General features: G+C 32.1%; 3 protein-coding genes across 4 annotated transcripts; 1 reads left to right on the top strand and 2 right to left on the bottom strand.

Annotated features, from left to right (window-relative positions):
• The first annotated feature begins 1,470 nt into the window (after nucleotides 1-1,470).
• On the top strand, nucleotides 1,471-23,146 carry Pdk (Pyruvate dehydrogenase kinase). 2 transcript variants are annotated; one of them, XM_076401664.1, is made up of 7 exons: nucleotides 1,471-1,726; nucleotides 13,264-13,402; nucleotides 15,487-15,740; nucleotides 18,927-19,127; nucleotides 20,397-20,572; nucleotides 21,822-22,046; nucleotides 22,103-23,146. In XM_076401664.1, the coding sequence occupies exons 1-7, from the start codon at nucleotides 1,627-1,629 to the stop codon at nucleotides 22,292-22,294; spliced, it is 1,287 nt and encodes a 428-aa protein (XP_076257779.1). In that variant the 5' UTR covers nucleotides 1,471-1,626; the 3' UTR covers nucleotides 22,295-23,146. The 2 variants fall into 2 exon arrangements, with proteins under 2 accessions (XP_076257779.1, XP_076257778.1); XM_076401663.1 differs by having other exon boundaries at nucleotides 1,486-1,726; nucleotides 18,942-19,127.
• Nucleotides 23,147-24,097: 951 nt separating this feature from the next.
• On the bottom strand, nucleotides 24,098-25,014 carry LOC143194890 (dihydrofolate reductase). Its single transcript, XM_076401670.1, has 4 exons — nucleotides 24,858-25,014; nucleotides 24,505-24,790; nucleotides 24,343-24,452; nucleotides 24,098-24,281 (listed from the first exon to the last, which is right to left on the bottom strand). The coding sequence occupies exons 1-4, from the start codon at nucleotides 24,938-24,940 to the stop codon at nucleotides 24,194-24,196; spliced, it is 567 nt and encodes a 188-aa protein (XP_076257785.1). The 5' UTR covers nucleotides 24,941-25,014; the 3' UTR covers nucleotides 24,098-24,193.
• Nucleotides 25,015-25,171: 157 nt separating this feature from the next.
• LOC143194891 (dihydrofolate reductase) lies at nucleotides 25,172-27,246 on the bottom strand. Its single transcript, XM_076401671.1, has 4 exons — nucleotides 27,016-27,246; nucleotides 25,523-25,805; nucleotides 25,353-25,462; nucleotides 25,172-25,265 (listed from the first exon to the last, which is right to left on the bottom strand). The coding sequence occupies exons 1-4, from the start codon at nucleotides 27,096-27,098 to the stop codon at nucleotides 25,193-25,195; spliced, it is 549 nt and encodes a 182-aa protein (XP_076257786.1). The 5' UTR covers nucleotides 27,099-27,246; the 3' UTR covers nucleotides 25,172-25,192.
• Between the last annotated feature and the right edge of the window lie 678 nt (nucleotides 27,247-27,924).

The following is a 27,924-nucleotide window of genomic DNA, read 5'->3' as shown; positions in this document are numbered from 1 at the left end:
ATGCTGATACTAAATTAAATACACTACAGAAAAAATATGAACGTTGTATATAAAAACATAGCGGCCCGCTCCGACTTTGCACGGGCATAAAATATATATGCCTATGTCACTCAATGAAAACATGATTAAAATCGATCCAGTATTTTTGGTTCATTCATTACTGCCCTTGGCCTGCACGCATTAAATTTGGAGTAAAACAATTCCTCTTCCCCTATACTTACTATGAAGATTTCCTGCTATCTTTGGAATATCTAAATTCATACAATTTTTATTACATTACACATTTTTAAACGCAAATTTTAAATTTGTAATATCTCCGAAAATATTTGTTTAATTTACATGCTGTAAGGAACCATATTGATCTATATTAATTGCACACTGTATTTAAGGTACTTAATTCGATAAGGATTAATGCCGTATTGCTTAAAATAGCTTCGTAAATAAGCCATTTTCTCACGTAAAAAGTAAACAATAAAAATGGTTAATGTGGGTTATCCCTAAAAGATAAACATATACCATCGCGGACTTTTTTGTAGACCTTTTTATGGTGTACAATACTGTAGTACATTAATATGATCGTAGGGTTAGGCAGCGTTTTTGCTAATTGCTAAATAAGCCTAAAAAATAGGTTAATTTACGACATCACGTTAGAAACCTCTAAAATTAGCAATGTTGCCTTAGTATATTATGCATGTATTATACATATAAACCTTCCTCTTGAATCACTCTATCTATTGAAAAAAACCGCATCAAAATCCGTTGCGTAGTTTTAAAGATTTAAGCGCACATAGGGATATAGGGACAGAAAAGGCGACTTTGTTTTATACTATGTAGTGATATAAAATATTTATAATATACAAAATTATATATAAATACAAATATCATAAAATTTCATAAAGCTAAAATATAAATATATAATGAATTTAAATAAAAAATAATGAAATATAAATATATAAATAAAATAATGAAAATTCGCCATAGCGCTTTTTTTAAAACTAACCAAGCTACTACCAATATTGACGCTTATGTTTTGTAAAAGAGAACAGAATTGTAAAAGATAAATTAATGAAAAAGTAATACAATAATAAAATAATGATATTATACCTGCATTTTGTGTTTACAAAAATTCTGCGGCTCCCCAATCAATTTAGTCATTTTTATTGGCCCTAGATCCTATCTAATTTGGACAACCCTGCTTTAAAGGCATTTTTAAAGGTGCGTCAAGAGAATGGCGAGGGCGCTGGTGAAGAAGGGCGGTCATAATGGATAATATACATATATAGATTTTAGCTACTTGCCTACATTGTGTTTTAATTATAAAGTGTAAAAGTAACAATATTTCATTTTATATAAAAGTTAAACCAATTAGAACCACAAATTTGCTACCAAATAATATTTTTTCAAGATCTATTAAGATATATGACCCTCTACTCAAAGTACTTGTATGTCGTGTGGCCTAAACCTGGTAAAAAATTTGACGTTTTCAGTCACGTCTCTTAAAACACAAGGTCAAATTCATCGCCAAAGTCGATGTATTAATCAGAATTTGTTACAAATACAGTGTTTGTTACACGTTGATATCGTTTATTAGTGGGTGAGTGGTCGAATGCACGACTCGGCGTCAGAATGCGGCTTATATCGCGACTTCAAAGCATTTCCAAAATGCTGGACTTCTATTCCCAGTTCAATCCATCGCCACTTTCAATAAAAAAGTTTATTGATTTTGGTAAGTTCATAATATAACGAAGGGTTAAAGTAAACCCTAAACAATTGAAACGCAAGTGTTCGAATTTTATACGTTAGCCTGTAAATAGTATCGGTGAGACTGATATTGTTGGTCAGCTGTTACTTTACAATGATTGAATGCAGTTTATTTAATGCTTCTTATATAATTTTCCGTGTATTGCCAAGTCGAATTTAAAAACAGAGAATGTATTTTAAAAATTGTGCATAAATTTGAAGGAGCAATGTATATAATCAAACACAGGAGCGACTAATATAATCAATACAACAAAACGTTTATTGTTTGTAAAATATTATTTTGTTTATGATTTTTTGTGAACGATTCTTTCATCATTATTTGAAGATCTTATATAATAGCTATAAAATTATTTAGCTCGTATATATATTCCATGTTATATTGTACCTATTTTTAAAATACTAACGCAATTTATATAAAAATAGAAAACAACTTCAGATAAACTTTTTAACGGGGTAACGGCCTTCTTGTATCACCATCGGTCGACTTTATCATTTGTATATTTTTTGATTGCGGGTCGTTAAATCCATTTTATTGATGGCCCGGTGAACAGGACACACAACGTTTTAAAGTTGGTCCGCAAACATTTTTTTTCGTGTTTTTATTTATCGCATGTGTTATGATTGAACAATATTGTTATATTGTCGGATTGTTTTTAATTATCGCGAAAACAATGAGCGATTCCCGGAAAGCGTTATTTTTGTAAACAAGTGTTCCGTCGATACGTCACCCGGTCAAAGTCTGTCGCCGTTAGGATCTCTGAAAACAACATCAGATTCCGACTCCAGAGGCGCGTATTGAAACATGCATTTGATTTTAAATTCGATTTAAGGAAATGTAACATATTATACAATTGCGCAAGGTTTTTATTAATGCTCTAAGAATACAAAAAACAAAAATAAAAAGAAAATAAGACATCAAAAGACAAAATGATTTTGAAGGATTTTTTTGCAATTTAAAAAATGTTGCCCTGTTTAAATAATGCTTATTAACAGTTTAAAAATAGCGAAACAAAATTTCTGAAATCTATATAGAGGGAGATATATACAAGGAAGATTTCCACTACATCTCAAGAAAATTTCTTAAGTAGAACTGAAAATGTTCGTCAATTAATTTATAAAATTGTAGTACCAAGAAAAAAGTTTGAAACAAAGTTTCCAGCAGTGTAACTCAGGTATTGGTACTTAATGCTTTACATTTGGTTAATCGACAGTCTATAGTGGGTGGCCAAATTATTAGGGATAATTTTCTTACATTACTTAACTTTTGATTGTTTTATACAAAAAAGTTGGTTAAAAGTAGTGAAATTATAATATCTAGACAATGACTGAATGAGAAGAAACGTCACACAATTGACAAATGACGCGTTTACTGTGTTGCCACTTCACAAGAATAGTAATAATGATACCAGTACCTATTTAAGCTAAAATAACCCTTTAAAAGTAACACAATTTATCCAAATAAATATAATAAACTAGAAATCACATAAATACGAATAATGTCCCTAATAATTGGCTACTTTCTGTATATCCCTGACTTCTGATGTACACGTTAGACGCCAGACATTATTTTGATACGCTGCCAGTTCTTGTGAATTGATGTATAATTCATTGGGCCTATAAATTAGTTTTAAAATATTTTTAATTTGAAACTTTATTGTGAAAAATCGGTACAATGTATTTTATTCAAAGTATTGTGCATCGATAGCTGTTGTTTTTTTATTCCTTTTATCGGCAGTCAGATTTTCCAGTTACGCGTTGTTGTTCACAACAGTTGTGGTAAGGAAATAATTTTTAGGTTAAAAAAGTTTGTTGGGATAATGTAATGATTTATTATGTAATAGAACAAATTAACAGCATACAATGCGAAAATAAGTGTATCGGTATATATGAGTTATTAGTAAAATATTATAATTTTGTAGATTTCTTCGGGACAAGGGTATATTTATGTTAAATAATATGAAAACAGTACTTGTTTAAACATTATAGTATAGAACACTGACGTCTTCTATGTCTTTTAATTTTCATTTTTTCAACATTTTCTTTTTTTGTTGTTTCGGTTGCGCTTGTTCCGCCACTGTTCACACAAGGTACACGTCACGATATCGCAGGACATATATATTGAGATCACGAGGTAACTTCCCTGGATATTTCGTTTGTTCTGGATTTAAATTCAGCCGGTGTCAGTTGGTGTTCTTTTAAGGACGAAGTCGCCGTAAACATATTATGTTATATAAGATTGACGAAAATACGTTTTTTTGTGGATTTAAAGTCGCGTAACTCTAGTTAATCGATTTCATTAGTAAAGTGTAATCGTAGCAAAAATATTGTTGTATCATATGAGATTGGGGAAAATACGTTTCCTAATAGATGGCCGTAAAGTCACATGACTCTAATTAATTGATTTAATTAAAATACCAATTACAAAATACTATTTCCCATGTATTTTTTTTATAACATTTTTATTAGATACGCTTAATACAATCTTAATTTACAATTAATTTATTACTGCATTTTATTTGTACTTGGATTAATTCACAAGCAAGACGAGTGCCAGAAAATACATCAATATGTATTCCTCAATTATAAAATTATAATAAGTTATAGCTATAGTTTACACTAAAGGTATACACTTTATATAAGTTCGTATGGTTTGGTTCGCTTCAATCTCCTGATATCTTTGGCGTTGCCCAGCAGTTGTAGGGTTTACACGTTAGTATGATTTAGTAATCTTCTTTAGTGTTTCAAGGCGAAATCTTGGATAACTTCGCAAATCCAGATAGATAAATGTATATTTTATTCAAATTTTTTTCGTACATGCGTCATCAAGATGTTTAATGTATCGCCTGCCGCAATTTGTAAGTTCGTTTCAGAATCAGACAATATTTTTCTTCTCATTTTATTCTAGTTAAAAAGAGACACAATGTTGTCTGAATATTTGGAATACGTAAACGAATGAGCCTGTCAGAGTCGTCCGGTTGTCAGACGTATGCAAAATTCTTGAAAACAATAGCGATAAGAGCTTATAACTCTAACTTTTAATAAATTATTGTAGCTGTATAATTAACTGTAGTTTTTAGATATACTATAATGTTAAAATAAATTATATTTGATAACATTTTTGTTCAATTATTTTATTTAGATTAGAATTTTGTTGTATGTCAACGCTAAAGTGAACTAAAACTCAGAGTTGTTGCGGCAACATTGCGACGTTTTGACGCCACAAATTTAGATGACGTATGTACAAAATAACTTTGAATAGACTATATGTTCTAATGTATTTTGAAATCATAATATCGATATTTTTTCCAAGGCATTGTAGTATCGATAGTGGTAATTGAGAGTAAGAAACATTTAATCGCAAATCCATACAATTATATGGATATTATATTAATAGCCTAAGGTTTTCGAAAGTTCAAATCAAGCTTTTGTTTTGGGATTTCTGCACTCGTCACTGATCAGGTGAATTTTGCGGGGTTTGATATCGACATGATATTTTCGTGGCCAATATGAATGCTTAATTTAAAATACTAACTACTTATTAGCGTCAAACTACTTATTACAAAATACATTTTTAAGGAGTAATTGAGATGCAAATACCTAATATGTATTTGTATTTCAATAACGTGTTTTAATTACAAATAATTCAAATACTGCCCAGCACTGGCCGTAATGTAGCACATTTGAAAGGTAAAAGTCCATAGTACATATCAGATATAAAACTAGCGTCATTCACTTACTCAGTGAAAAGTTATGGCGGTTTGAAAATGGAAATTCGCCAAGGTCATTTTCGTCATAATTCGATTTCTTGGCAAAAACTGACATAACTGAACACTACTAAAGGCTTTGTCGACTAGCCTCGATAAACATTGACAGAGATTGGTGCATCCAACTTATTGTCCAGGCCTTGCCCCGTTCGATTAACATTTGTTCCGGTCTGTGCCGAACTATTTCAAGAGCGTTAAGTTGACTTCAAAAGAGACTGACTTGACTGGAAAGCGACAGAATGATGGTTTTACTAGAAAAATAACAAAAAATATCGACCAAAGCAGCAGATACGTGATTGAATCGTTTTTGTAATTTATATGAATTAATTTACTTTAGGAGACATGAAAAATACTAGCATTGGGAACTATCGACTGAAAACAGTCGAAACAGTCGATAGTCAAAAACTAGCGACTGAAAATAGTAATTACTATTTTCAGACAAATGCACGGTTCGACTGTTTTTTTTTCATTCGTGATGTCAGACGAAGATGTACGAATTCTTGTCTGTATAAAATGTGAGATAGGAAACGACGGAGATAAATGCTTGGAGCAGTTATATTTTTTTTTAAAATAAATTTAAAGTTAAAAAATAAAATAAATTTAAAGGAAGTAGGATTACTTTTATACTGAATGTTCTGTGGATGTATAAAAAGGAATGGAATAATAATAACACCACAATTTTTTTATCGTGTTTTAATATATTAATTGCTATTTTTAAATAACAGCATAATAAATATAAATAGTACAATACAACTTAAATAAACCCTAAAAACTAAAGATTTTCCATAACCATAACTACTAAATAAAATGTAAACGTATACCTAATCACTAAAAAATCTAATCCACGATGAACCTAAAAATGATCGTACAATAACTATCAAACCCCTTTTAAATTAAAGTTTTATTTATTTTTGAACGGAAATATTTTTAAATTACTGTGTATTATCATGTTCAACTTTTCACCCGTGAGGCGATCTCTTCGATCGTTAATTATTTGCCCAGATTTTGAAAACACTCGTTCCCAGGGGACATATGTTGCGGGTATAGAGGAATATTTTACGTGTAACTGATATAATTCAGGTAGTTTCATTTTATGGGTTTGCCAAAAATCCAATGTGTTTTCTAAACGCCTAATAAGTGGAATTTCCAAATACTGCTAAATCTGTAAAGTTGCTGCAGTACTTGGAGTAATTACTTCTTTCATTCTAGCCATTTTTTATCAGAATATCTCCAGATGTCAATACATTCTTGGTCAGTAGTTTTGTCTTGAATTTTGAGTTGTGGAATATTTGTACTTATTGAAGTTAGAACGGAAGATACCTCTTTTGTGATACCTTTTTGTATCACCACAGCATTATTTGCAATACCAAATCCTGCTTTTTTAAATCTAGGATCTAAAAATGTGGATTTCCCGCATATCGTATTCATTTCTAAAATTGCCTGTCTTTTATTGATGACATCTAATAGACAAATTTGTCATTATTTCTCCATCCACTTGTTAAAATCCTGGATTTGATGGAATGTTGCAGTCCTCTTATTAACCGTATAATTAAAGACATCGTTGGAACATCTTTCTCCAGATAACTCGGTGGTCATTATTTCAATGGGCTTTAAAAGTTGAAAACATTCTGTTAAGATAGTCCATTCGTTAACAAATAAAAACTGTGGTGCTTTTTTAATAGCTAACCAAATAAATTGTTGAATATTAAAGTAGAATTTTCCTTGTATTTGTATTTATTGCAAATATTTAATATACTTTATTCACCTCTTTACGGTTAATATTTTTGAAAGAAATTTAACAACTGCTACTGCAAAAAATTTTTCAAATCTTTTGGATCTATGCAATTTCTGAAACCTTTGGAACCTAATTTTGGTTTTCAAGATTTTAGGAAAAAAGTTTCGACAAACAAGAGGCTTGGACAAAAATCGTAAAAGTCTCTCAAAAAAGTATTACCTATTATACCAGTCCAAAGTATTACCTACTATGCCAGTCAAAAGTATCTTACTATTTATCATTTACAATTTAATTTTTTTGCCCTCGAAAACTAGCGTTCCAAAATGCTGCTATATTAATTTACAATATATAGTTATTCACAAGCAAACTACAAAAAAAAACATAAAACCACATATATTACATATAAATCTATATAAGCATAAATTCTGTGCATTACTTTCAAGGTCGCGGTTAGAACGGAAGGCCAGAACGTTAAAAATCAGTCGAATGAACTAGTAGAACCGAAAATAGTAACTAAAAGTAAACGACTGAAGCAGTCGATAGTAAATAGTTATAAAATCAGTCGGACCGAAAATAGCGACTGAAATAGTCGATAGTAAAAAGTAGTCAGTCACTAAACAGTCGATAGTCGATTTCAGTCGATTGTTCCCAATACTAAAAAATACGTTGTAGAAAATAATTTTTTCTCAGCCCATTATTATGTTCAAGGTCATTTGTCGTATTATTGGGTCCGACATCATGTAAAATGTATTATATTACAATAACAAAAAGCGGAAAATAAACAATGATAATCAACATAAAATTGCTTGTATTTCTCGAAAGTATGACATTAAAATTATCATAATTCAATTTTTAACATTTTTGTATAAGAAGACTATATACAATAGCCTAATTTTGGAGAATCCTTTCAGCGCACAAGGATTTGAATTTGGAACGTTGTCTGTTGTTAAAATTTTGTGAATTGTAACCGAAAATAATTGAATCTAATATTTGTATTGAGACCTAAGTTAAAATGTTTTGTTATATTTTTCGTTCCCTATAATATTAAATTTGTAATATAAAGAACCTTTTATGAACATCTTTCATTTAAAAATAATTTTAAAAGAAGAAGGAGAAAATGAAACAATATTTTATCTGGTTTTAATAAGTCTCACCTTTCACCTTTTGATGCATAACAGGTCAAATGAAAAGTCCCCAGCCTAACATAGTAAAACACATTTTTTTGGCAAAATTAGTTATTTTAATTCAACATGTTTCCCTTCAAGGGTGATATACTGATTATAGCGACCCTTCAACTTTTCGATACTATTTTTGTAGTACGATTTGTCCTTTGCTTCAAAATAGGGCTCAGCTTCGTCCTCTTCATTCGACAAAAATTTCTTCCTAGCGAGCATTATTTTGAGATCTGAGAACAGGAAGTAGTCGCTGGGGGCCAGAACCGGAGAATACGGTGGATGAGAAAGTCTAATTCATGGATTTTTGCCATCGTTTTCACTGACCTGTGACACGGTGCATTGTCTTGATGAAGCAGCACTTTGTTTTTCTTCAAATGAGGCCGTTTTTGGCGATTTCGTCCTTCAAACGGTCCAATAACACTATGTAATAGTCGCTGTTGATGGTCTTTCCGTTTTCAAGGTAGTCAATGAAAATTATTCCATGCGCATTCCAAAATACTGACGCCATAACCTTACCAGCCGACTGTTGCGTTTTCCCACGCTTTGGAGCGGGTTCATCGTGTGCAGTCCACTCGGATGACTGTCGATTGGACTTCGGAGTGAAATGATGAAGCCATGTTTCATCTATTGTCTTCAAACACTACTCCGAATCATCAACTCTTCGTTGTTTTTGGTTAAAAGTGAACTCGCGCGACTCCCACTTTGCATCGAGCTTTCTCATACCCACATATTGGTGAATTATAAGATGTACACATTCAGTTAATATCTTTAGAGTGTCTTCTATTTCATTCAATTTAAATTTACGGTCATTCAAAATCATTTTGTGGATTTTTTAAATGTTTTCGTCGGTAACAACCTCTTTTGGGCGTCCACTGCGTCCACCGTCTTCGGTACTCATTTCACCACGTCTAAACTTAGCATACCAATCCTTGATGGTTGATTTCTCTGAGGCAATGTCCAGAAACTTGGCATCAAGCCAAGTTTTTGCTTCAACTGTGTTTTTTCCCCTTCAAAAAGCAATATTTTATCAATACGTGAAATTCTTTTTTATCCATTTTTTCACAATAACAAAAATTGCTTCACTCAAAATGCTCTAATTGTAATGATCCGACAGCTGTCAAATTTATACACGCATCTTTTTTTAAGGTTAGCGCTAACTAAAAAACGTATCATCTACGCGTCAGGCTGGGGACTTTTCAACTGACCTGTTAAGAGTGTAAGAGTTCGTGATTGATTATGCCCAAATTTAGAACTGGTAATATTTTTAGCGAAATAGGAACCCCCAACCTTAAAAATGTTCAAGCCAGGCAACTTCAATGTTTCTTGTTCATTTTTAATGCTGTATAAATACTATTTGATTAACGAGCTGTGATTTTGATGAGATATACTCGCATAAAGAACATCGAGTCATATTTATTTGTACTTTTACTTTAGCAGGGTTAACTATACCTAAAATATAATGATTTTGGTATAGAATTGACACCAATTTGCAAAATTAAAACCATCCTGACATGTAGATCACATCAGTAAGTGCCTCAGTCTGCTGTACAACTTATAATCTAAGTCTTATTCTAGATACTATTCTAACTTATTTTAAACTCTTTCCTAACGTATTCTAACTTATTCTAGAGATTGTTAATTCTCACTTTGTCGCACTACGTACTTCACTGTCATCTCGCACATTTAACTGTTTGGCTGGTGCATTCTGATGCACTAATAGTCTTTCAGAGTACTTCGCACTAAGACTTCGAATCACAGTCGTTATGGGTCTTAAGGGGATATCGCGCTGAATTATTTTGTTGGACACGTAATATGAGGCATCGACGACGACTCGCAAAACTTTCTTCTGGAACCTCTGGAGGATATCTATGTTAGATTTGCTAGTAGTACCCTACAGTTCAATACCATAGGTCCAAATGGGCCTAAGTATTGACTAATACAGCAAAACCTTGTTGTCTAATGATAATTGAGATTTACGCCCTATCAGCCTATACATTTGGTTTAGTTTAAGCCCAAGCTGTTTGCTTTTTGTCACTATATGTTTTTTACACATCAAACGTTGATCAAAATTCATTCCCAGATATTTAACGTTGTCTGCTTGCGGAAGTGCATGATTATTCAATTTTACTGAGGGACAAGTTCTTCTACAAAGGGTGAATGTGACATGGGTAGATTTTGTCTCATTTCCTTTGGTACGCCATGTTTTCAACCACTGTTCGACCTTGTTAAAATGAAGTTGGAGGTTTCTTGTGGCTGATATTAGATCCCCGTGTGATGATAAAACCGCTGTAAAAAGATAAAAATTAATACTATTTAAACGGTTGAAACTTTTTTTCATTTTTTAAAATAATTTTGAGGCGAATTTGTGGGGATTTAGCAAATTTTTCCCCAATTTGAGGAATTTGATTTGGATTATTGGCAACCCTGTATATGACCCTCTTGGTATATATTATGTATCCAAACAACAGCAATAAGAGGTTAATTTAATCGTTAATAGCTTCCTCTACCATTCTAATGATTTAAATTTAACAATAACATCACGTGCATCATCTTATAAAATGTATTCTGGTGCAATAACAAAAACCGGATAATAAACAATGCGTCAGGTCTTAATCTGGTTTAATTAATGATAATCAATGTAAATGCGTTTATCTTTTTTTTGAAATCGTGACGTTAAAATTATCATTAATATATTTTTAACAAGTAACATTTTTTAAACAATAAATGAAATTAATATGTGTCTCATTTGGAATGTGTAGGTTAACTATGAACAATATTTGTCCTACTAGGTTGTTAAATAAGTTTGCGGACGGAGAGTCATCTAGTGACTGTTTTTTGTAGAGAAAAGAAATTAATGAGTCTGCTTTATCGGAAGGTGTGAAAGAAAAACCCAACATATACGAAAATTTCGTTCCAACATAGATTAACAAAATTCGAGAATAACAAGAACATCTATTCTATTTGTTTACAAGATATTTAAAATTTGGAAATCATCTTAATTTAATTTTATTAATTACCACAATATACTGCAGGTAATAATTATCACTACATAGTATAAAACAAAGTCGCCTTTTCTGTCCCTATATCCCTATGTGCGCTTAAATCTTTAAAACTACGCAACGGATTTTGATGCGGTTTTTTTCAATAGATAGAGAGATTCAAGAGGAAGGTTTATATGTATAATACATGCATAATATACTAAGGCAACATTGCTAATTTTAGAGGTTTCTAACGTGATGTCGTAAATTAACCTATTTTTTAGGCTTATTTAGCAATTAGCAAAAACGCTGCCTAACCCTACGAGTTAGATCAAATTAATGTACTACAGTATTGTACACCATAAAAAGGTCTACAAAAAAGTCCGCGATGGTATATGTTTATCTTTTAGGGATAACCCATATTAACCATTTTTATTGTTTACTTTTTACGTGAGAAAATGGCTTATTTACGAAGCTATTTTAAGCAATACGGCATTAATCCTTATCGAATTAAGTACCTCAAATACAATGTGCAATTAATATAGATCAATATGGTTCCTTACAGCATGTAAATTAAACAAATATTTTCGGAGATATTACAAATTTAAAATTTGCGTTTAAAAATGTGTAATGTAATAAAAATTGTATGAATTTATATATTCCAAAGAGCAGGAAATCTTCATAGTAAGTATAGGGGAAGAGGAATTGTTTTACTCCAAATTTAATGCGTGCAGGCCAAGGGCAGTAATGAATGAACCAAAAATACTGGATCGATTTTAATCATGTTTTCATTGAGTGACATAGGCATATATATTTTATGCCCGTGCAAAGTCGGAGCGGGCCGCTATGTTTTTATATACAACGTTCATATTTTTTCTGTAGTGTATTTAATTTAGTATCAGCATTGCACCCGTGCGAAGCCGGGGCGGGTCGCTAGTGTTAAATAAATTTGTGCATCAAGAGTTACAATGAATGTTGTAAATAGTATTAACAATTATAAAATAATTTCATATAATTTTAATAGCATCACGTTAGACAAAAAGCAAAACACATTAGAACCAAAATAAAAAAACTATACCGGTTAGTCGGAAGATACTCTCAACTTGATCTAAACTCAAAGAGGTTGATCTATAATACAATTATAAAGCCAATTTGGACCTATGGGGTGCACATATGGGGTTGCACTAATAATTCAAATCAAGTAGTCATACAACGCTGTCAAAACAAGGTTCTTCGATTGGAGTTCAGTCTAAAGTTCTCAATGCTAGTTTTTACACTATACAACTACTCAATATTATACCGTTTGGTGCGTCTGTCTCGTAGTTCAGTGTTGTCCAATAATTGCAGTACTTCTAAAGTGGTTTTACAGAACGATAACGCGGCGTTTCATAAAGCAAAACCGGTCAGGGAAGCGTTGAAAGCACTTGTATCGGATATATTATCGCACCCGCCGTACCCTCCAGATTTTGCTCCATCCGATTATCAACTTCTCGCATCAATGGGATACGCGCACTTCGCCAATTTCGAAAAAGTTAGAAAATGGCTCGATTAGTGATATTGCTCGAAAGACAAATCGTTTTTTCTGAATGACATCCATTAATTGCCTGAAAGATGGACAAGATTTATAGAATCAAATGGACCTTGAATAAATACATTTTTCCATATTCTTGAAATTATACTTTTTTTTTCCAGTATACAATACTGGTAATAAATAAAGAAACTTTTCATGTCTTTTATCCAATTAACAATTTTCTTGCACCATTTAACGCCATCTATTAGGAAAAACTTAACTAAACTAGAACGAAGAAGACGAAACTAAATTAAACAAAAATAAAGATTTTTCTTTATAGGTCTTAATGCATCTGAAGAGAAGTCGTTCATTTTCCTCCGCAAGGAACTACCGGTACGACTGGCCAATATTATGAAAGAGATTGCTTTGCTGCCAGAAAACTTACTCCGGATGCCATCTGTTGTGGCCGTTAATGACTGGTAAGTAATTTTAGTAAGGTTATATTTTTAAAGCAGTTCAGTGAATATTGTTCGGTTGGGTTCGTCATTTTATATTTATCTAAAAGAAAATGGTACACACTTATGACAAGCTATCAATTTGGAAGACGATTGTAAGAATTTAAGTCCAATAATTGCAGTACTTCTATATTGGATTATATGGAAGGATTATATGGAAGTAGAGTCTTTCCTCATGTCTTGTTGCGTTCCACATCTCTTAATTTTCTCTATGACAGTTCCTAAGGTCTCTATGTAACTAATTATTCTTATATTATAGTATGTGGGTGTATCCATAATATTTCTTAGGACTTTATTCTGAAATACGAGGGTCACTATTTATACTTCGGGAATTGGCAACACTGTTGTCATGTGAGTCCATCTGACGGCTCCATTGTAAAGTTTGACATTTTGACGATATACGTAATAAGAACATTTTGTCGCACGGACTCTTTGTTTATTATTTTATAATTAGTTGAAAGTTTCGTCTCGGCAAAAAATGGAACTAAATCGTGAACATTTTCATGCGATGATTTTTTACGATTTTCGACGTGGATTATCACAGCAAGAGTGCATCAATTAACTTTACTTGACTTTTGATGATGAAGCTCCATCAAAAATCACCGAGTATCGCTGGTTTAGTGAATTCAGTTGTAGTTGTAGTTCGCTGTCCGACGAGTTTCGTGAAGGTCATCCAAAATCGACTGTTGTGCCAGAAAACCTTGATGTTGTGTGCGAAATGATTAAGCAAGATCGTCATGTCACCTATTGTGAGGTTGAGGCATCCCTAAGCATTAGTTCCACCTGCATATATGCGATTTTACATGAACACTTAGCTGCGTGAAAGTTATGTTCGCGTTGGATCCCACACAAATTGATAATCGCTAAAAAAATTCAATCGCGGTGTTTCGAAAGACGTTTATAAAATCGTAACAGGTGACGAATCATGGATATATTCGTATAAGCCCGAAAGTAAGCAGCAGTCGACTGTATGGGTGTTCCAAGATGAACCAAATCCAACAAAAGTTGTTCGCGCACGAAGCACTGGTGGCCTGTTTCTTCGATAAAGTTCTGATTGGTACACAACCATTTGTTTGTAATAATATTTGCGATAATATAATCTAAATAAGGAAAACAAACAAGAGACGCCGGATTGTTCTTCATTATGACACTGCGAGCTCTCAAACAATAGACTATTTGAGCACTCAAAACATCGAATTGGTGGGTCATCCGCCGTACAGCCCTGATTTGGCACCCAATCCTTTTTTGTTCCCATTCGTGAAGAACAAAATGCGTGGTCAACGATTTTCATCGCCCGAAGAAGCTATTCAAGAAGCGTTCAAAAATCGTGTTTTGAAGATATTCGGAATGGAATAAATACTTTGAAAATTGGTTTAAGCGTATGCAAAAGTGTATCGATCATGGTGGCGAGTACTTTGAAAAACAATACAAATATATTCGCAGCTTAACTATTTGTTTTTTCCTATCCCTGAAATATAAATAATGACCCTCGTACTTGTATTATGTTGATGCAGTTTTATTATTCGCTTGTACAGTAGCAACTTAATATTTACTATACTAAGTAAAATTTTCTTCCAAATCACAAATACATTTTTTGTATCTTAATTCAAGTTCTTTTCTTTTTAATATGCTTCTGCCGATGAAGTTTCAACCAAAGGTACTTAGGCTTTGTTACTTTATGTTATGTGATAGCTTACTTTATATAGATTACTTTATTTGATAACATTTTATTGCAGGTGAATTCCATATACACTGATTTAGTCTCTTTGACCTTTATTCTCCATATCTGGGTCCACTTATTTATATTGTTACCTGCGTGTTGCAGTTTTCTGATTGCTTTTTGCTATTGTCTCCAATAGCAAGCATCGTAGTGTCATCAGCAAATGTAGCCATAGTAACATTTTCTATTTTTGGTGTGTCCATAGAGCTCTAAACAATTTGGGGGGGCTGTAATAAATGTATCATTTGTATGAGATTTATAAAGCTGACATTACTTTATTATCAACCCAGTAGGTTGACGTAGAGTATTCAACGATTTTATTCTGTAGGTACATTAGGAGTTTTCAGGAGATTTTGGAGTTCGAGAAGAAGGATCCCAATCCGGACATTCTGGAGCATTTCTGCAGCGAACTGGTTAAGATCAGAAATCGACACTCGGACGTGGTGGAGACCATGGCACAGGGAGTTCTGGAACTGAAGGAGTCCCACGACGTGGACTGTCACACGGAGCACAGCATACAATATTTTCTGGACAGGTTCTACATGTCCAGGATATCAATAAGGATGCTGATCAACCAACACAGTAAGTAGTAATAATTTCACATATTTTGCGTAGCTATATTTTTTTCCTGTGTTGCTAAAAATTGCCTAAATAGCAAATATTAATTTTTACGTTCATTAAAAAGTAATCCACGTTATCGGTGTCATAATCAATATTCTATGTTCTGTTCTTTCCCATTGATATCAAAACTCATCACTGTTAAATCGATTAAATCAAGACTGACAAATGAGCAGCAGCATTATTATAAGTTTCCAAATGTGTTTGACGGACTTCGGCAGCAGATTTATCCAAATCAAACGTTAACACTAGTTAATGTAAAGTAATGCAACTTTGAGAGTTATATAGTAAGAGTCTGTATACACCGGATATCTCAAAAATATTAAATGAAAAACTATTGTTTTATGTATAGAATTGTCAAAACCATCGAATTTAACAGTTCTTTACATTGATACATCATATTTTCACCAATAGATATCCGTGATCAAAATATGTACAAGCAAATAATACTCGATAAATATAGTTATAACTATTAGAACATTTTTTTGTCAGCGTTCATGTCAATAGTGATGGTGCAAGGAAAAGATCAAATTTAGTTTTGACCTATTAGATAAAATATAAGAACAAAGATAAAAATATATAGCAATGACATGGAGAAGTGTTTGGACTATGTAGCTGATGTGGACAACTTCCTATACATCGCTTTCTAGGTGTTTTCAGATCTATTATACTCTACCTACTCCCTTGTTCAGATCTACGGGGTCACAGGGAATTTGTAACAGTTTTTTTCAATCAACCCGTTGAGATATAATAGATTCAGGAGTTTTTTTAGTATAGAGCTAATTTCCATGACAACATACAATAAATCAAAATATTAAATTATGTTGTTAGAAATTAATAATCTAATCTTTTGATTAATAATTACAACAAACCAAATGTGAACAGTGTGTTAAGAAAATGAATAATGAGAGCGATACAATAAACACGTAAATATTAATAGAAATAGGTTTATTACGAGGAATGTTAACTGTACGAAGTGGTACCGAGGATTATGCCCTCAAGATTCCAAAAACGTCCTTTTGTGATCCATGCCACGGCTGGAAAGGGTAGGAGGTTCGGCCAAATTAACAGAACCAATCATAGGTCGCTAAGAATATATTTAAGAACACAGATTATCTTTTATATTTAAAAAAAGTGTTGATACATTCGAGAAATTATAATTTTAAAAAACGTGGATTACTTTTTCATACACTTAATACCGCTAATACTTCTTATTTTCATACATCGCCGAAATCTCCTAATACATCAATAAGTCCTAGCTCCGCTCTAGCCAAGAAAAACACATTTTTTTGTGAGTGTAACAGAACTTCCTTTGCTAAAACCACTACAAAGATCTTATGAGTCTACCAATAGTGGTGCCACCAAGTTAGGTTAATTTGACCCCAAAAGTAATTTCGTTTCAGTTCTCAACTTTAAATAGTGTTAAATAGAGTACTGGAGATGTGGAAGGATTTCCATGTTTTGCTACATCACTGTTTAGTATATCCACATATAAATTGCCTAACGTCCTCAAATAACAACTGGAAAACGTAGAGCAGAGCATAGTAACTTTTGACTGAATAAATGAATGACCCTACATTTCAAACATACTATATTATGGCATCTTTAGAGAGGTATTATGTGACATTAAAGCACTTTATTAAAAAATACCGAAGTTACTTTTTCGCCAACCCATTAAGTGCTGTTATAATTCATAATACTAATGAATGGTATCCGGTTCTCTATATATATGATTCATGTTCGGTTTTCGCGAAAACACTATTTAATAATGTTGTTGTTCTTAGCGATTAATTTACATAAGATCTTGTGATGGTTTTAAGGTCGTCGAAGTAGATTTGAAGGAGACCGACTATCATTTGGATTTAAAAATATTATGCGACATTTAAACGTCTTATCGGTTGATTCTTTCCGGTCATTTCACTTGCGACAAAGGTCGGTTTGTATCTTCCTATTTTCTAATTTGGAGCTTCTCGTCGCGTAAATATTTTTAACTATTCGAACTATAAACGCTCCAAATCAAAAAGAATGTATAAACAAAACGGGCTGACAAATAAAACACTAGGAGAAACATGATTTGTATTATAAATTGATGAAGATGTTGTTGTATACAAAAGTGAAAGCTTTGGGATCTCAATTATTGACTCTGAGCGAAAGTAGGTGGTATAAAGAGCATCAAATCTTACCAAGTTTCTTCATGGACTCATCCTCCAACAATTATCCCACCTGGCCTATCACGCTTCATTTATAGATACTTACCCTCAATAGATACCCTTAATCTATACTCCAAGAAAGAGCACCCTATCTCTTTCACAACAACAGAACAACAAGTATACGCTTTATACCAGGCCCTAATATATGTTCCTACATAATCGTACAGAAAATGACTAATCCTTTCTGACCACAATTCGCTGGATCGCTTTCTTAAATGTTCTAATCCTCCTACAATCGTATCTCCACTCACACGAAGTCTGTCGTCCACTCTCAACTCTCTATCGAAAACGTCTATTCTCTATCCTATCAATAAAACCTTTATCAGAGACACAGAGAATTCTTCCTATTCTATCCATTACCATGCAACAAAACTAAAGCGGCTGGGGTACTATTACTTATCTCATGGCCTCTTGATGTCTTCAAGCGTCCCAGCAAGCTGCGAACTTTATGACCATTCCCCTGTTTCTGCCTCCCACCTCCTGAACGACTGCCGTCCCCTTTCTATCTAGACAAAAAATAATTCAGACTGAGTTATTACAAAAACACTCTGACAATACGAGTCTCGAAAGTAACAAAGTAGCTTTAACCGCACATGCTTCCAGTAAATACATCATTTCCAAGAAAATGAATTAATGATAAACTTTTCTTTAAGTAAATATAATATGAAAACATTAATTACTTTTTTACGTTTTCAATATGAGGGTTATTTAAAAAATCCACATTCGAGTATAGCAGGTGAAATATGCTGAAAATGATTCAGTACTCACTTTTAAAGTTGATAAAGAACAATCCAAAATTGAACCGTGAATGAGATCTAATCAATATAAATATTTTCCCATCTCTAACACTCTCTCTTGTATTCAACCGCTTCACCATTACACAATCATACATTACACTTTAGCTTGATTTTGTGTTATAACCTCTCTAATTTTATACAAGTCCATTTGTTTGCAGCTTTGATATTCGGCGGGCAATTGGAAAGGGCCCCAGGCCCCAACAAGAGCAAGTACATAGGCTGCATAGATACCCAGTGCGATATTGTGAGTGTTATACGTGACGCATACGAGAACGCCAGGTTCCTATGTGACCAGTACTATCTGGCGTCACCGGACCTGATCTTGAACGAAATCCATCACAACCGTAAGTGTTTATATAGTTTTTGTTCATGCAGCGCGAATAAACATTAATGATGATACGCCTGTTCATCTAATAAGCAATAATGACACTGTGTTGTTTATCACAATCATTTGGTGTATTGGTTAAGTTATTATCATCTACATAAAATCTAACTAAAGTCTGGTTAACCATGAAGAATGTATGGTTTTTAAACAAAGACTGCATTCGTATTTGTCTGATTCAGTTGGTAATAATTGACCTTCAAAGATAATACATTCATTACAAAGCTCTTTTAAACACTCTTTATATTATTACACCAGTAAATAGTTGATACCCTTAAATCTTCACAGCGCCATTCTGTGGTTTCAACAACTTATCATCTGCAAAATATTATCCTCTTGCATCTATAAGCTCTCACAACTCTTAAAATAAAAAACCATATCACAGTAACAATTTTATAATTATTGTAGAGAGTTCTTAATAGCTAAGTATAGTATTAACAAGTATATATAATTAATACTGTAACTCGAACTATTAATATTTGTTTCTATCTTACATATTACACCGATATTTTATTTGTCAAACCAATATGCTATAAATCTAAAATAAATTATGGTTTTTATTTAATCAAAGATAGCGTTGGGTTCCATATCTCTAATCATATCAGACTCGTTTTTTTTCGAAAAACTATATTCAGTTATATTTTACAGTGATAAAACAATTCTGGTTTCTCAACAAAACTGTTATGATGTCGATTATTTGTTAAAAGCTAAAGTTGAGTAAACTACTCATTTGCCACCTAAAAATCTCAATTATTGCTCTTATTCCCTTATTAAGCTGTGTTATGTCAAGAATATTCTGACTTGATTCATTTGTTACACTTGGATATCTTGATCATCGATAATACAATTATTATACACAGATTATTAAAAATTCTATAAACTTGACTTGCCCAGAAAACCTTGATACATTTATAATTTATTTAATTTTGAAAATTTATATTAATACTTACTTCAGTAAAGCAATTTTAAGTCCGTTAACATTGTGTAAACTTACCTCTACTAGTAAATGGTTAATGTAGTAAGTGTGTAATAGTTTTTCTCATTTTTATATTACATTAAAAGGTTTAATAGAACAATTTTTTTTAAAATGATATCAAGAGGTACAAATTAAAGGAATGTGTTGACAGTTAGATAAATATACTCTACCAAGATATATGTTTATTCGTGCGCTAAAGTGCTTTGTAGTTATCTTGTGATGTGAGTCTTTGATGAGTGTCTTTTTTTTCGCTAGAACTTGAAAAGGAACCGTACATCAATATTGTCTATGTACCGTCTCATCTGTACCATATGCTGTTTGAGTTGTTTAAGAATTCGATGAGGGCCGTCATGGAGTATCATAATTCTAGCGGAGCGTTCCCTCCGATCACCGTGACTGTATCCAGAGGAAAAGAAGATATTTGTCTTAAGGTGGGTATGCGATATGTTTTAAGTATGATGAGAAAGTCTTTTTAAAAAAAAGTTTATTCAACAAAATAATGTTTATAGCAAATCAACATTATAAAAGTACATATGGAGATACATCTTCATACTACTATTGGTTTTATAGATTTTTTGGAGTGGATAAGTTTCTATGGATTTTTTTGCCCTTTTTCATTAGTGGTACACTATGCTATTTCTTTTTTCCATATTCCTTATTCAGCTCCTTGTCCTTATCTGTCTTTTTTGTGCGTTTTACACGCATTTTTTGTGTTTTGTTTATCGTCCTCGTTCATCAATTCTCCTGTTTTATTTGCTTTTTGGCTTCATTCTTGCATTATTTCTTAGTTTTCGGTTAACACGTACTCTGTCTTCTCTGTAACCACTTTATTCCCATTTTCTTTTGTTTTCTCCTCGTTTTTAAATCCTTTTTTCCAATTATTTTTCTCATTTTCATTTTTTTTTCTTCCTTCATCTCTTTCCCCAACTTCCCTCCATCTCTCTGTTTTTAATTTTTGTAATTTTCTAGTTTTTCTTCTCTCTAGTTTTTTTACCTAAATATTTTAAATTTTTATCTGATACTCCTATCAGAACCAACCCATCAGTAAGTGCCAAAATAATTGATAGATAATTCCTAGAAGATCCATTGATCTTCATGACATTTCTTGCTTATTGCAAAAACTGGGTAAAATAAAAATCCTATGAAGAAATATCTGGGCTATATGGTGGATATGCTAAAACTTTCAGCTGAGTCTCTAAGGTCCATATATAACCCTTCAAATAAAACGGATAATGCACGTTATCAACACCATCGAAGGTATTGACAGATTTAGTTTATAAAAACGTAAACGTGTTGCTTGTACCGACTTCAAAGTGATCAGTTGATGTTAGCTAATTTTAATGGTTGTTTTGTTGGAAGGACAATATCTTTTCTGTATGTTAGTGATAATATATCCCTTGCCTAGATCGTCTAGAATTATCTATCACTTTATTTTTTCATCTTATGTAATACTTTATTGACAAATCTATCACTTTGAGTAGCAAAGAAATGTATAGTGTAAGGGTAACCTTACTTGATGTGGTCATTTTCACCAGAAAGAACTTCTTGTAATTAACACATCACAGTTTAACGTGAGATTAATTGTTTTAGAATATTGATATAGTGTTAAAACAAATTGCTTCGTTATTATTAATATATGATTACTTTTATTGGCGTATTCATACGGAGAATCAATTTCAGATGTCAGATCAAGGTGGCGGTATTAGTCGTTCAACGGTTGACCAGCTATTTAAATACATGTACTCAACTGCCCCACAACCCAGCAAGTCCGACGCCCATACAGTCCCCCTAGCCGGCTACGGATATGGCCTGCCCATCTCCAGATTATACGCCAGGTACTTCCACGGCGATTTGGTACTGCTCTCCTGCGAAGGCTACGGCACGGATGCTGTCATCTACATGAAGGTACTGACTGAGCTAACAAAGAAACCACCACCTATTTAACCCGTTGGTTTCCCCAGGCTCTTTCCAACGAGGCCAACGAACTGCTACCCATCTTCAACAAAGCTACCTCCAAGTTCTACAGGTCCACTTTGCAAACCGGCGACTGGTCGAATCAAACCACCCACATCGGAGACCGACAGATCAGCATGCAGACCAAGAAACAACAAATGCCCCATTCTCAGCAGGAATCGCTTACAAGGGCCCTATAAACAATTTCAGTATAACTTCCAGCAATGAAAACCGAACGGACCGATGAATATTTGATATCGCGCCAACAAACTTTCATTTACGACAAAACCTATTTTGCTCAATAAATGGGGTATTAAAAATAACAACATATCATTTTGGGACGGATAATATTGTACCGAGTATCATCAAGCAACCTGCGATATCAAATAATCATTTTGGCGAATGTTGTGAGACATGATATGGTTCAAAGACTGCATTGTTCGCTTATATGTGAGAGAAACTGATTTATTTTAAATATATCTTTTAGCGATTAAGAAATAACAAACCGTGCGAGGTCGGTACTACGAACTTTGGCTGAAATTCGTTTTGAACTCAGATTTCTTTATTTTTTTGTATCTGGACTAAAGTTCACGGTACTCCTCGCATACTATTAGGCAATATATTAAGATGTAAACAAAATTAAGCCTCGTGAATCTAGAAGGCCCTGTAAAACTAGCATTGTTATATAAATGCTGAATACCGAACCATATAAACTTTAAAATGATTTAGAATTATTACTATTCTAATTTTTTGTTCTGGTTAATCAAAACTGTATATATTTCTTTATTTTGATCTGTAAATATAAAAACAAATCCGAAAAAAAAACACTGTGCTTTTTTCTTATTCAGGTATGGGTTTTCTTTTTTCATGGGCGTTGTGCCATGAATTTGTTTATTGCTGGAAACAATTGAGTAATAGTCCCTTACTGGAAAGGAATGTTTATGGACGGATTCAGTAATAAACTTGTATAGTATCTATTTTGGTTATTCTAAGTAAAACATAATTATTATAATGTATATATTTACGAAAGGTAAAAAAATAATGAGTAAAAATATATGTAGTTTTAATACTCTTATTCCCAGCCATAGAGGAAACTTTAAACAAACAGCATCTGGAATCTCTTCGCATTAGTAACATGAATGTTTTTTGTCATTTTCTTCCTCTTGTTTAATATTAACGTTTGAAAATCGGAAATCAAACTTACTTGGTTCTCAATAATTTCTTATAACTTTAAATTAATTTCCTGGTAATGATGCAAAAAAGGTATTACAGCCAAATTGAAAATATTTTAACAAAAGCACTTCTTGGAAAACAAGTGAAACTTTAAGTCAATTGGATTTGACATTAGGTACTGACGTCCTATGACTGCAATATTTTTAATTAATGCTTTATATTTATCTGACAAAGTCATATTGGGTAACCTATATTTTGTGAAATATTATCAAGAAGCCTATTACATCAATAAATAATTCTCAAGGATGTATGATAAAAGATGCGGTTCAAAGACAGCATTGTTTGCATATATATGGAACAAACTGAATTTTTTTAAAAATATTTTAGTGATTCAGAAATAACTTGTGGGAGGTTTGGCTGAAATTCATTTTGTCCTTTTTTCATTTTCGTGATTTTTTGGAATAAAATACATAATAACTTTTGCATACTATTTCAGCAATACTATGAGGTAAATAAAATTGGACTGAGAACCAAGAAAGCCCTGTAAAATTAGTGTTATTATGTAAATGCTGAATACCAAACCATATAAATTAATTTTCAAATTATTTGTATTCAAATGTTTTTCTAGTTAATCAAGATGCTATATTTTTCTTTATTTTCATCCGTAAATATAGGAATATATTTTTTTAAAACTGTTGACAATTAATTTATTTACTACTGTAAAAAATTGAATAGTTTGTTAATCAAATATAATAGTTATGGACATAGAATATATTCAGTAACAAACTTATGTAGTATTCCTTTTGGTTGTTCTAACTAAAACACAAATATTATAAAGAATTTATATATTTGTAAAAAAATAAGTGAAAATGTATGTAGTTTTAATAAAAACTCTTATTCCTAGTGATGGAGGTCAGATTTAAGATTTAAACAGCCTCTGAAATATTTTCATATACGTGATATGAATATGTTATGCCCTTTTCTTCCTGTTGTTCAGTAGGGACATTTGCTTCACTGTTGAAAAACAAATTTATTTAAATATGTACGTTTTTTAAATTATTTATTGCAAATCTACCTGATTTCCTTTAAATTTTCTGGTAGTGATGGAAAGAAGGTATCACAATCAAATGATTTCTGAACTTTCGTTAAATATAAACGATAAAAATATTTTGACAAAAGTGCTTCCTACAAAAAGCAAAACTCACAGAACTTGAGAAAAACAATCGCCAACACTAACTTTATATACTGACGCTCCTCCTATAACCCAAACGTTTTCAACCAATGCTTTATATTTATCTGACTCCAAAGCATCTATGGCACTTTGGAGACTATCAAACTTGTGGGCGTTCTCATACGAGCTAAAATCCAGATTCGATTTGGTCAAGACAAAATTAATACGATTCGGTAACGGTTTAAATTTTGCGGGAATACTGTCCCAAGTCAGTCGTCCCATAAGAACAACATTTTTTCTGCTGGGATCATTTGTTTTTGTAGTCAGTCGAGAAAAATGGGCCATTTCATTTCTAACGATACAGTATCGATAAATAGTTAATCAGTGAAATATTATAGGTTATATTATTATAAACTGACCTTAACCGCCAGGGTAAATCTCCATTCTTACCGATACCCATATTTTCGCTTACAGCAACGATTAAGTTTAATTTAACACCCATTGTTAATACTCTAAAATAAAATGGTTGGTAATAATTCGTTTTGGTCTTATCAATTCGCACATAACGTACACAAATGTTTAAATACAGTGTATGGTGAGTTGCCTTACGATCACATAGTTCTACAATCATATGACTAATAAATCCATAAAAATAATTTACATTATCAATTAGATTAAAATAATAATACAAGTTCGATATTAAAATATGCCATTGAAAATAGAAACAAAACAATAAGAGTTTCAATATCGTATATTACTTTTCGTATACATTAAACTGATATTGAATACCGTGTTCTTCTTGAATATCGTCTGGAACTTCTGGATCACTGAAAATAATATAATTTTATGTAGTCTTTATCTTATAGAAGCTAGGAAGCGTGTTTTTTTTCAATTAGCACTTTGTTTCGACTTACTGTACTTTAACTAGGTTTGATGGTAAATCCGGGAAAAAAGTATCACAGTCGTAGGTTTTAAATATCCTGGTAAGATATAGCCTATAGAACCGGTCTGATTCTAAACCTTGCTGCAAAGTACGATTTAAATTATTAATTAAATAAATTCACTTCTGAAAATTACGTTATACTTTATAGACAGTGGTGCCACCTACTACCCAGACGTCTTCAACTATATTTTTAAATGTTTCCTGATTTTCCAAGGCGTCGATCGCCGCTTCCATACTATTGTAAACGAACACCTGATCGTGTTTCCCCACGTCCAGGTTCTGTCTGGATAGGATAATGGATATCCGCTCGGGACCTGGTGGTTCCGGGAAACTTTCCCACGTTTTTCGTCCCATGATCATCACGTTCTTCTTGTTGGGATCTTTGGTTTTGGTTGTCATGCGCTCGAAGTAAGCGTATTCCTTTCTGTAACGTAATATTTTAGTAAAGAATCGTCCGGGTTAACTAATAAAATGATCATATAGTATTTTTTATAAGGATCAGAAATAAATTTTTATGAGAACAATTTGTCGACCGTAATTTTGAATGTAAAGTCCTCCTCCGTATGTTTTGTCATTTGTTTGTCATATTTTTGACCTTTGTCTGTCATATTTTTGATATCTGTTTGTCATAATTTTAACATCGGATGTTTTTGTCTGTTATATGTTTGACATTTGTTTGTCATATTTTTGATATTTGGCTGTCATCTTTTATCAATTGCCTGTCATATTTTTGACATTTGTCCCTTATGTGTTTGAGAATTGTCTGTCATATTTTTGATATTTGTCTGTCACGTTTTTGACATTTGTCTGTCATATTGTGGTCATTTTCTGTCATATTTTTAGCATTTGTTTGTCATATTTTAGACATTTGTCTGTTAAATGTTTGATATTTGTCTGTCACATTTTTGATATTTGACTGCCATGTTTTTACCAGTTTCCGCTTATATTCTTGATAGTTTTCTGTCATATGTTTGATATTTGTCTGTCATATTTTTGAAGTTTGTCTGTCATATTGTGGACATTTTCGGTCATATTTTTAATATTTGTTTGTCATATTTTAGACATTTGTCTGTTAAATGTTTGACATTTGTCTGTCATAGTTTTGACATTTATCTGTAATGTTTATACCAGTTGCCTGTCAAAAATTTGACATTTTTCCGTTAAATGTTTAACAATTTTCTGTCAAATTTTTGCAAGTTGTTTGTAATTTTTTTTGACATTTCTCTGTCATATTGTTGGCATTATCTGTCATATTTGTATCTTTTGGGTCTATTGTTATTATATTTTTAATAATGAATTGATTATAATAAATAATCCCGATAGTGCAAGATCTGCAAAATTATATTTTGAGTATCTTAATTGAATTAATTAATTTTCAAACACTGTTCAACCGAATTTTTACTAATTAAAATTACATGGAGAATCAAAAGACTACACTATTTAACAAACAACCGTGTGTTTTACACAGTTAACTAGACTTCTATACTCAATAATTGTTACTGGACTGTCGCATGTTTCACTGGTACTTCAGAAGATGTTTCAAGTATTCCTCTTTCTAAAATTGTCATTATTTTATTTTCAGAGATGCTAAACAAGTTAAAATTTATAAAATAAACACTGTCTTATTAGCTTACTCCAATTTCCACGGTAAATCGCCGTTTTTTCCAATTCCCAAGTTCTCGCAAGCTGCGGAGATCAGCTTCAGTTTCACAACCATGATTTCGTCTCGAAGTGACAGTGAACAATAACACACCACACACTCTTTTGATACGGTACAATTGTTAGAAAAACTTTAGATGACGTTGCTTTCTAGTTATTTTTCGTAATAACGAAACTCATTCGGTTTCACACTCGACGAGTAAGTCAGTGTGCGCGCGCTAGGTACTTAGAATGGTTCTTATCTCGTATTTTTATTGTTTTATATGAGTTTGAACCAAATTATACGGTTAATTATCTAGAAATGAAGGTAAACATTACCCAGTTTCAATTTACTTTTTGTTTCAATTCATTTATTATGGAGCCCCACACTGTTTTGACGCTCTTTATATTTTGTTAAAAGCTGCTCGACGAATTTAAGTTAAACGTTGAATTAAAATAATTCATACAGTCACGTATTTCTTTTTCCGAGAAAAAAAACGATGTTTTATTTTCTGAAAGAGTATTGTAGGAACATTAATTTGCAATCGCAACTATAAGTTATAAGTCAACCAAAATGTTTAGAATATTTCTTTCCTTTTTATCAAACAATCATAAAAAATGTTCATATCAACTTATATCTGTTAAAATATAATATCATATTGTTATTTTGAGTTAATATGTTAATTAATTTTTGTGTTATGTGTACAGAAACCCAGAGAAGCTAAAATTTTATATACAAAAATTATATGTATTTTGGGTCATCTAAATTAAAAAGGTTTTCTTTCTATATATATATATCTATATACATATCTATATATATATATATATATATATATATATATATATATATATATCATTATTTACGTTTGAATTAAGCAATATTGTGAAGCATGAGATTAATGTCG

This window comes from Rhynchophorus ferrugineus, unplaced genomic scaffold (assembly GCF_030347505.1).
Source record: "Rhynchophorus ferrugineus isolate W39M unplaced genomic scaffold, kcgeb_rfMv2 rfM4, whole genome shotgun sequence".
Lineage (NCBI taxonomy): Eukaryota > Metazoa > Arthropoda > Insecta > Coleoptera > Curculionidae > Rhynchophorus > Rhynchophorus ferrugineus.
This window is presented reverse-complemented; position numbering and strand designations above follow the sequence as displayed.

Excerpts from the sequence above, each read along its gene's own strand:
- Pdk (XM_076401664.1), top strand. The coding sequence starts at position 1,627 with ATGCGGCTTATATCGCGACTTCAAAGCATTTCCAAAATGCTGGACTTC. Across the intron at positions 15,741-18,926 it reads GATGCTGATCAACCAACACA|TCCATTTGTTTGCAGCTTTG; the intron begins GTAAGTAGTAAT and ends ATTTTATACAAG. Across the intron at positions 22,047-22,102 it reads ATGCTGTCATCTACATGAAG|GCTCTTTCCAACGAGGCCAA; the intron begins GTACTGACTGAG and ends TGGTTTCCCCAG.
- LOC143194890 (XM_076401670.1), bottom strand. The coding sequence starts at position 24,940 with ATGGGTGTTAAATTAAACTTAATCGTTGCTGTAAGCGAAAATATGGGT. Across the intron at positions 24,453-24,504 it reads GAGGAGCGTCAGTATATAAA|GAAGCACTTTTGTCAAAATA; the intron begins GTTAGTGTTGGC and ends TGCTTTTTGTAG. Across the intron at positions 24,282-24,342 it reads GAAAATTTAAAGGAAATCAG|TGAAGCAAATGTCCCTACTG; the intron begins GTAGATTTGCAA and ends GTTTTTCAACAG.
- LOC143194891 (XM_076401671.1), bottom strand. The coding sequence starts at position 27,098 with ATGGTTGTGAAACTGAAGCTGATCTCCGCAGCTTGCGAGAACTTGGGA. Across the intron at positions 25,806-27,015 it reads GATTTACCGTGGAAATTGGA|AAAGGAATACGCTTACTTCG; the intron begins GTAAGCTAATAA and ends ATTACGTTACAG. Across the intron at positions 25,266-25,352 it reads TCAAACCTAGTTAAAGTACA|TGATCCAGAAGTTCCAGACG; the intron begins GTAAGTCGAAAC and ends TATTATTTTCAG.